Here is a 10069-nt window from a genome sequence, read left to right as displayed (position 1 = left end):
CCGCGCCAGCGGCGGGGTCAGTATGAAAAGATGGCGCGACAGCACGTTGCGCAGCCGACTGTACTTGCGGAATCGGACTGACTTGTGCCACACGTATAACGCTTTCCAGTAACGGTATACTTTAAAAAATGTTATCTGTATACAAACATAAATTGATCGATTATTTCAAGAATATAAACGCTTATTATTTGCACTGATAGAAGAAAGTTTTATTATGTTGATTATGATATTGTACTACCAAACCATATTGTTCTAGACGTATAGTTTGAGGTTTGTTCTCCTCAAAGTGAGGTTAGTTATGTGTTTACATATATACTAACTTCGTGTAGCTGCACGAATACAGTGTACTCCTGTTCCCAGTCCTTGAGCTTGGTAAACACCATCTCGTTGGTGTAGTGCGTCACACCACACGGGCTTATTGTGAAATAATTCTTCCTATCTAGCTCGTCGTACTTAACAACTCTGAGACAAAATTATGTTAATTATAATGATGTACAGAAAACCATTTTTGGTATTTCAAATTATTATTTTTTTTAATTTTGATAAACGTACTTCAAGTAGTATGGTGTGAAGTATACATTCTGTGGATGAACAGCATATATCATGTAGAGGAAGCCGCACTGGGGGTTGGCGCGCACTTGGTCTATCACCTCCTTCTGCGACGCCACCTGGGGCTTCAACTTCAGCGGGTCCTCCGTCTGTTCTTCTTTCCTTTCCACGTCCATGCTGCTCCGCGACTCCCGTATCTTAATTGCCTTCTTTTTCTTGACTAAACAATATAATATTTATATATAGCTGATATTAAAGGGAGGTCGAATAATTTTTATTTCGTTTCTTGTAAAGAAATTGAATAAAGACAATGAAAGCGTCGCACCTTCCTCATGCTTTATTGGTTCTAATTGAATCTTAGTACTTCTTCTCTCTCTCAAGTATCTTTCTTCTTGCGCTGCAGCGAAGCCAGTCTAAGGAAATTATTACGTGACTAATCTTACTATCATATTAATAAACATACGTGCAAAAGTTTTCGATGAAGGGGAGCACGGATGATTACTATTGAGTATTTCTAAAATATTTTTACATCTTCTCCTTAAATTCAAAGATTGCGTTGAAATTCGACTTAAATGTGTGATCATAGGCCACGCGTGTAATGAGGAAATTTATTTAAATTCAGGTTGGAACGTTAGTTTTATTAGTCTTATGACCAAATAGTGAAACGAAATTCTAATATTTAAAGCCACGCCTAAAATGCAAATTCCATTAAAACTTTGACGTCTGTAATCGGCGAAGTGTTTAAGATCCGTTTCAGTATTCGGCCGCTAAGATAAAACTATATTTTTGTTTAGTATGTTTATGTATATTTATAGAAACTCCTATTAGTTTACCAAAGGTTCCGGTTCCTTTTCCACAAACTCAATCTTTTCCAACAATTTCCTGTGCGGTAAGTGGAACGGAATATCTCGTGGCTTCCTATAAAATGAAATATAATTCAAATAGGGGGAAGTGGGATGATATTTACAATTAAATCACGTTTTAATGGGAAAAGTCGAAGATATTGACAGAAAAAACAATTTTATAGCAAAAACATAGTAACTAATGTCTCTTGTAGATTATAGAGTGAACAATGAACTGTATTTTCTTCTCTTATACAAAAACAATTGAATCTAAGTACAGTTGGGGAATCCGGCAGTGTTCCTCCTTAAAAGCTGTCTACGCATTAAGACGATGCGGAACATTAACCAATAGGACGCAGCTTTTAAATGTGTCTACGAAATGAGGTCGGTACTACAATACCGATTTCCGTGATTGTACCTAGGAAACATAACTGATACCTTATGTAAGACGTAGGCACTTGGCGGACGTTTCTCTGGATCGTTTCTATTGCTGGCAAGGTCAGGGTTGAGCGGCGTCTTGTATCGTTCATCTTTGACCGGTCTACACAATATTCTTGAAATTACTGATATATTTCAAACGGTAGACTTAAATTAATGACTCTTTTGATAAATTAAATATAACAAACAACAAATATGTATCATAATATTATGTAAATATCCATTGTGACAGTCTAAAAGTTTAAAGTGGTTTAACGAAATATCAAGGAAATAACCTTGGCAACCAATGTTTTCAATCAAAAAGAACATTTTTAAATTCATGATCGAAAGTGACATACTTTTTTCGTATATATTATCGTAGTGTTTTAATACTAATAACAAAAAAACTTTAGTAATAAGTTAACCTTTCTTGATATTTCTTCAATCCGTGCAAAAACTAATATGAATTCTCAGTACATTTTTGTTTCATGCTACTCGCTATTCGCTACTAAAACAAACTAAAGAGTAGTGAAAAATTTACGGTTTATAACAAATCTAAAATCTACGTCCGCAGCAGATACTATGGATTTTCAAAATCTGCAGTAAACAGGTAGCTGTTTTTCTCTAACATATTCACTTATAAATTGTTGGACTGTAAATACGAATCCCAGAATATCTTTTTAAAATAAAAAATAAACGTAGGTTAGCAGTGATTTGAATCGGGAATAAAAAAATTGAAATAAAATACTAATCTATACTACTATATCTATATCTATACTAACATAATAAAGAGAAAAAATTTGTATTTTTGTATTTTGTATGTATTGAAATAACTCAAAAACTACTGGGTGAATTTTAAAAATTCTTTCACCATCAGGAAGGTAATTTATCTGTGAGTAACATAGGCTATTTTTTTATTACTAATGTTTATCAATTATTAATAAACATCGTGTTTCCAGAAACGCCGCCTTTTTCGGCTTACGCTGCCTAATCCGTTAGAGGTATATAAAAATGATGTATTAAAGAATTGTGGATCTCAAAAAGCTATACAGAAAAGTCCGCGATAGCATATATCTATCTTTAACGGTTTTCTTACAATAACCACTTTTTTTGTTTACAAAATGCATTAAAAACCGCATGCTTTTTGCGGCGTTCTTTTACTGGTTATTCAATATTAATCCTCATCCAAATAAATGCGTTTGTTATCAGGATAATTTAATGTAGTTAGAATAAAATTGTCCTTTACAGTATTTAAATTCGATTAATAGTTTAGGAGATATCGCGAACACAAACAATAAGGGTAACGAAAAAATCAGCTTACAAGCTACCGGGCTTAGAAATTTGGAATCTTGCATCGGTAGGTTATTACGCTGATTACAAAAAAGTTAATACTTTTGGTAATAGGTTGAATAAAAGGGCGAACATAAGTTCTGAACTTTCAAATTTCACGCGGACGAAGTCGCGGGTTAAGTTGCAATAATTTCTACTTGGCTTCTATAAATTGTTAGAATTTTGAACACGAAGAATTAAAATCGATATTCGTTTCTTCCCAATTGAGAATGGCAATAATGGATCTATAATTTGTATAAATGGATAGGTATTTGGCTTGGAAATAACAACTTTTACTTAGCTCAGATCTAAACGCGTCTGTTGATGTACTTTATGTCAGATATTTCTATCTGTATTATTAGTTCAAATTCTCACCACTGCCACTAACAGCGACGGTCAGCGCCAAGATGACGAAAATCAAATAGGCATAAAGTACCACATGTTATAGCCTATCCTATAAAAGAAGTCACGGCGCCCGGGGAAAAAGCATTGCTATTGGCAGCACTGCGTTTGCATTTACGTTAGATAGTCTTTGGTCGATCCTTGTTTAGTACATTGGCGCTATTTCTTAATAAATAAATTAGGTAATTGGTGAAATTAATTTATGAAATATATAGTTATTGTGATTCAATAAATTATGTTCTATATTACGGTTTAATTACAACATTATAGTAGTGCAGTGAAGTGTATAAAAAATGAACTTTATATATCGCAACCAACTTTCACTGCATCTGTTTTAAAAGCGTGAAATGGTCTGTCAATAACCGGACCCGTTGAGATAATATTTTATATAAAATACTTACATATTACTTATTCAGGATTGATTATTTTAAATAATGTGTTCAGTTAAAATTAACATTAATAATTCATACGATAGTACTCTGTCAATATGTAACAGATGTCTTTTTTTTTTAGTTGATTCCATTTTTTAAAAATCAATACAATAAAATTTGCACCCAAAGGTATTCAATAAACTTCAGGGTAGCAGGTATATTTTTAACTTTATTTTAGCAGACATCTAAGCAAAGAATCATTGATTATTACAGTTTCATGGAAATATGGATAGAATAATTAAAATATGAAATAAAAATAAATAATCCTTATAATTATCGTACTAAAATTGTTGATATTAAATTAAATAATGATAGTAAGATTATATTTCACAATTTTATGAGCAGAATGATTTTATCTATATAATTGATATATCAGTAATATATATTTTTGAAGATATTATGTCAGACAGTTTTAAATTGATACATTAATTAAATAAATAATAAAAACCTGAGAATTACTAGATGACATATTTATAGTACAGTTTTCTAAGTAAAACCCATTGTATTGTCTATTACAATGTAAAGTGAACATTTTACACCTTTTTTAAAAGAAAAGAATATTGACACTGTTTTAGTTAAAGAGAAAGCATATTTTGTTATTTTTAATCAAAATAATGTTTAATTATGAGTTAATGGCTACTAATGGTGACCACTAAGAGACTAGAATTTTTACCAGCCGATAGTTTCTCTGGTTGGGCCGTCATGCCAAAATTACTTTTACATTTACAATTTGAGAGTTTTAGACATGCAAAAAATGTGCAGTTATACCAGTTCCGATTTGTGTTATTTATGTGTTGTGTTTAAATGTTACAATGTTCAAAATTAGTTTTAAATGTTTGCTAGCCAATCATTCTTCATGCAAATGCATATTTTGGCAACAACAAAAGCAAGATTCAAAAGCTGCTCGTTTCATATCTAGCTTCATTGTTTTTTTTGTTATGAAAACTAAAATAACCATAAGTAAATATTTGAAGACTGAATATACTAGTGATTGTTTATTACATTTACTTTAAATAATTCTAAAATTTGGGTTTACTTGATACATTTATAAAATTATAACCGCATTAACAAGACGTTTTTTCTTTGATTTAACACAATTTAAAAATCAAAACATATATAATTTTAACATTATAAAGCACAGAATTAGAAATAGTTAATTTGCAAAAGATTTCCATGTAAAAATAGTTCATACTTTTATTCGAGATGAATTAAGTTTACGATAGCATAGTAATTTCTTACATATTTCTATAGAATTCAATATCTTATTTGACAGAAGCACAAATGGATACTCTAATATAAAGTGGGCAAATCAGCTTCTCAAGAGGTGCGTAGTGTTAGAAGATATCGAGGAATTGAATGGCTATGTACTACTACGCAAGCAAACTTAATGAGGCGTCATGTAGCGGGTGCTCGGTGAAGGTGCCTCCAGTCAGTGAGACCGCAGCCTCTTCCACGGACCTTGTGCCCCTCACTGCTGACCCCACATTACTGCACGGCTCTGGATTGTCATATTATGATGTAAGTGCATCACCCACTTCAGTATATGCTTCAGTACTTACAATACATTGGCTTGTTGAGATCGCTAGCAATTTTAAGAGGTTGCTGTGGTTTTGGGTTGACTGGGGTTGGCTGGAGTGATTATCACTCTCATTCAGAAGGGAGAAGCAGGAAACCATAGCACTTATTGGTATTACTGTAGCAATTTGATTTTTTTATAGTAATTAAGCAAGTATTAATATTCTTAGTTAATACTATTTAAAGGATCCGTAGAAGTTTCTAACCTCTCCATAGGCTTTGTTTCATTTCCAATTTCATGTGTTCCTTTGTTTTAGTCCAGTTTTATTATATTAAGTTGTTAATGTTATAATTCTCAGAATGATGATTACTACTCAATGGTAAGAGGCAACAAACTGATGTCGGAGTCAAGCTGCAAGCATATGGTCATGAATGGAGGACTCGCATTTATGTCTGCACAGAAAGTGGAGCCTGGACAGGTATTGCATGTGTATATTATTTTAAATCTGGAAGTGGAGTGTGCAATTAGTCCCCTTTCTATTTAGGTCGGCAATGCATCTGGTGTTGCTGTTATTAAAATATCTCATGGTGTTTAGAACCAGGGTAATGGCGGGTTGGGCGTAGGCGTGGGTATGGGCGTGGGCGTGGGCGAGGAGACGGAGTACCGCGACGGGCAGCTGGTGAGCGCCAGCGTGGAGGCGCTGGTGGAGATGCTGCGGCCCAGCGCGCCGCCCTCCTTCACGTTCACATTCCTGCTCTGCTCGCGCCTCTTCCTTAAGCCGCATGAGCTCCTCGCTAACCTCTGCAAGAGATATTTCAAGAATTATGACAAACCAGTCAGTATAGTGCACTTTTACTTAACACGTTTCGCACGAATAGAATGTGTATTGACTGTGTGTGTGATGTTAGGGCAAGTTGGATGAAAGCTTGGAGTGTCCGGAGAAGGATCTAGCAGACATGGGCTCGCTGGTGCGTGTGCTCACACAGTGGACGGGAATGTTCCCCTACGACTTCCGCGACGACCGCGTCATGGCGCTTGTCAGGACTATCACACAGAGGTAAATACATGTAAAAATAACATTTCATCACTTTCCCAATTCCCCGAGTCCCAATTTTATGTCTTTGATTTTCGTTATTTTAACGTTGAAGGTTGTTGTTGGTCACATTGAGAATTTTAATTAATAATAGCAAGAGAATCAACTTTAAGTAACAGCGTTTTTGAGTCAATAAGAAGTGAAAGCTGTCATTTCCAATGATTTATCCATTTGTACAGTATTCTATACATATGATTGAAACAAGTTATGAAATAATGTCTTGTTTATTCTGCTAATACTATAATGGTAATATGTTGAGAGCACACTGAAATAACTTGACTAAATGTGCACCAAACCATTAAAATATAAAAATCAACACAAAATATTTATTAAATTTTATTGTTTAAATTTAATTTTATTAAATTTATAATAAATCCTATTAAATCTATTATCATTTGTGTAAAATTATTTAAGCTCTTACATAAACCATGTTAAATGTTAATTTTAAATAATTATAATATTTGGTGTGGAAGAGAATCATAACCATGGGTCTTTACTAGTTATAATAGTACTAGGATTCGCACGCGACTCCGTGGTAAAAAAAAAACACAAAATCGAGTAGACTATGTGTTCTTCCAGACTGTGCTCTACATGCATGTCGAATTTCATCCAGATCCGTTCAGCTTTCGCAATTATAATATTAGTAAGTGATGGTGGGCCAAAGTGTATGATGCGGTGATGTGTAGGTGTGCGTCGGATGAGATGTCTGGTGTGCGTGCGGAGGTGTCGCGCACACTGGAACGCCTACTGGACCGACTCACTGCACTGGAACAGTATGAACAGGCGCTGCCGGAGCCCGCGCCCCTCTGCACTGTAGAACAACTGCCGCAGGTAACAACGGTTTATAAATAAATTACTTTTTATAAAGGACTTACTTTCGCCCCCAACTTCGTCCGCGTGGAATTAAAAAAAAAACAAAAGTGAGAAGCCTATGTGTTGTGCCAGACTTTCCTCTACTTTTATGCCAAATATCAATGAGATCCATTCAGCTGTTTAGGCTACAAACTCTAAGAAACATCCATCCATCCATCTAAACTTTCACATTTATAATATTAGTAATTTATTGTTGTTCGCTGCGTTAGTATAATTTCATATGGTACAATGAAAATATAATTGAGGGTTAATTATGTTTCAGTCCCATCTTTTAGTTTTTTAACTAAGTATACCAAAATGTAGTATATTTAATAAGCAGAAAAAGGGCATGTAATATTAAATTTGGATTAAAAATGTACATTAAAAAAAAAGGAACTCACTAGTGTTATAAGGATTATACAACAAAAAAAAAAAATAACAAACTGTGCAAAAAAGAGTATGGACCAAGAGTCTGTACAAGTTGATGTAAAAAAAATATTAAATTTTGTTTTTTATTAGTTAATATTAGATTCTTGACCTTTACATTCAGGTGTAGTACAGAAAAAAACAATTTTCTTATTCCACAAGTTATGCAAAACAAGTTATGGCCTCTATATACGACTAAACGTAATTTAGTTAACAGTTATCACCAATCTAACTAATATTATAAATGCGAAAGTTTAGATGGATGGATGTTTGTTAGAGTTTGTAATCTAAACGGCTGAACAGATTTCAATGAAATTTGGTATAGATGTAGAGGATAGTCAGGAAGAACACATAGGCTACTCACTTTCTTTTTTTTTATTCCACGCGGACGGAGTCGCGGGTGAAAGCTAGTGTTAACTAAACTACAATAATTTACAAATTTTACTTGATATATGATATGCGTATTATTAAATTTCAGGGAGATATTTTGACACTCGGTCTGTCGCCGGTCGAGTTAGCGCGTCAGCTGACCGCTGTGGAGCTGTACCGGCTGTCGTTCGTGGGCCCCGAGGAGTTCCTACAGGCCTTCGCCACACCATCCGCCAAGAGCCCCGCAGCGCCCAAGACGACACGCAACCTGGAGGCCTACGCTGACTGGTTCAACAGGCTTAGCTATCTCGTTGCTACTGACATCGTTAAGGTAAAAAATCTTAATTAAGAACCCAGAGTTTATTGATCACTTAGTATTGATTTATCATAAAATTAATAATTATTATTAGTAGGGATGATTACATGACTGTCTGAATTATTGTACTCTTATAAATAAAGCGGGGTGTTCAGTGTTGTCATCTAAATGCAGTGTGGTCATCTTCCGTCCGATGTTGCTATCTGAAAAATATTGTAATTTAGATAACTTTTGGTCTATGTTAATAAATATTTTATGATATATGACTGTAGTTAAGTTCTGTTTGCAGCCGGTGAAGAGCAAACATCGTGCGCGTCTGCTGGAGCAGTGGGTGACAACAGCAAGAGAGTGCTTCAACCTCGGCAACTTCAACTCCCTCATGGCCATCATCAGCGCACTCAATATGGCACCCATCGCCAGGCTCAAGAAGACGGTAATTAATATTAAAAGAAAAGTTTAAATGGATGGATGTTAGAGTTTGTAGCTTAAACGAATGAATGGATCTCGATGAAATATGAAAATATGACGAAAGTCTGGAATAACTCATAGGCTACTTACTTTTTTCATTAGACGCGGACGGAGTCGCGGAAGAATGCTAGTAATATTATAAATTTAAAAGTTTAAATGGATGGATGTTTATACTACATGTATCTAGGTCGGCTAAATCAATCGTGATGAAAATTGGTATAGTTGAGGAAGTTATAGGCTTACTTTTTTAATTCTGTAAACAGAAACAGGGCATAAGCTACTCTGTCAAAATATAAGTATATCTAGACTGGGTGTAAGGTTACAATTTACTTGTAAAATACTATAAAATAAAATGAAATATTGTAAAACAAAGGTATATAACACAGTATTTATGACTTGAATAAGAATTAATATGTTTTCTTCTGATAGTGGAGTCGCGCTTCCGCAGTATGCGGCCAGCAGCTGCGCCAGTTGGAACTTTGCGTCGAACCTGGAGGCAATCACGCCAGGTAAGACCCTTTTGTTTTACTGTCTTGCTCGATTCTCTTGCTCCACCCACTTGCCCCACTCACTTGCCCCACTCACTTGCCCCATCCACTTGCCCCACTCACTTGCCCCACTCATTTGCCCCACCCACTCTTACCACACAGCATTTGTTACTTAATTGTCCTTACCCTGGTATAGTTTTCTATTGTCCTTTAAAGTATATAAGCTAAGTTCATAATATTAAGAAAGATATTTTGGGCAAAAATAGCAAAAAACAACTTAGAGCCTATTGTACATTTCACATATCTATATATTTAGTGTAGATAGCTGCTGACGCGTTTTATTGGGAACTTTTACAATTTCCAACAGAAACAATTTAAACAATAGCAAATAAATTTGTTTATATTTTCTAATACAATGATAGTTTTAGTAATAATATATGTATTAGATATATGTAGTGGTTGGGATCCTTCGATTGTCAAGTAAAACGCTAGATAAACCAATTAAAACTTTTATTAACTCCTTAAACTACTACCTACTCCGTTGACGTCGTTTGATCTATCTCCTCACCTT

At 34.6% G+C, this 10069-nt stretch overlaps 2 protein-coding genes across 4 annotated transcripts; one reads left to right on the top strand and one right to left on the bottom strand.

The window, feature by feature from the left end:
• Positions 1 to 6: 6 nt before the first annotated feature.
• LOC106109537 (dynein heavy chain 6, axonemal-like) lies at positions 7 to 2099 on the bottom strand (the record flags this gene model as incomplete). Its single annotated transcript, XM_013291072.1, has 6 exons — positions 1830 to 2099; positions 1383 to 1467; positions 875 to 962; positions 553 to 769; positions 321 to 462; positions 7 to 135 (listed from the first exon to the last, which is right to left on the bottom strand). Coding segments are annotated over exons 1-6 (753 nt in total), but the record flags the coding sequence as incomplete, so codon positions are not given.
• Positions 2100 to 2236: 137 nt separating this feature from the next.
• LOC106109536 (ras-GEF domain-containing family member 1B-like) lies at positions 2237 to 9523 on the top strand. Of its 3 annotated transcripts, none has more exons than XM_013291070.1 (9): positions 2237 to 2418; positions 5244 to 5488; positions 5845 to 5964; positions 6082 to 6321; positions 6395 to 6543; positions 7266 to 7410; positions 8336 to 8557; positions 8832 to 8975; positions 9440 to 9523. In XM_013291070.1, exons 2-9 carry the CDS (start codon positions 5327 to 5329, stop codon positions 9521 to 9523), a joined length of 1266 nt encoding a protein of 421 aa, XP_013146524.1. In that variant the 5' UTR covers positions 2237 to 2418; positions 5244 to 5326. The 3 variants fall into 3 exon arrangements, with proteins under 3 accessions (XP_013146524.1, XP_013146523.1, XP_013146525.1); XM_013291069.1 differs by lacking the exon at positions 2237 to 2418 and adding an exon at positions 3651 to 3721; XM_013291071.1 differs by lacking the exon at positions 2237 to 2418 and adding an exon at positions 3843 to 3889.
• The last annotated feature ends 546 nt before the right edge of the window (positions 9524 to 10069 follow it).

The sequence above is a fragment of the Papilio polytes genome, unplaced genomic scaffold (assembly GCF_000836215.1).
Source record: "Papilio polytes unplaced genomic scaffold, Ppol_1.0 DF821200.1, whole genome shotgun sequence".
Taxonomy (NCBI): Eukaryota; Metazoa; Arthropoda; class Insecta; order Lepidoptera; family Papilionidae; genus Papilio; species Papilio polytes.
The sequence above is the reverse complement of the archived record's forward strand: the minus strand, read 5'-3'. Positions and strand labels throughout refer to the sequence as shown.

Excerpts from the sequence above, each read along its gene's own strand:
- LOC106109536 (XM_013291070.1), top strand. The coding sequence starts at position 5,327 with ATGGCTATGTACTACTACGCAAGCAAACTTAATGAGGCGTCATGTAGC. Across the intron at positions 6,322-6,394 it reads TCAAGAATTATGACAAACCA|GGCAAGTTGGATGAAAGCTT; the intron begins GTCAGTATAGTG and ends GTGTGATGTTAG. Across the intron at positions 7,411-8,335 it reads CTGTAGAACAACTGCCGCAG|GGAGATATTTTGACACTCGG; the intron begins GTAACAACGGTT and ends ATTAAATTTCAG.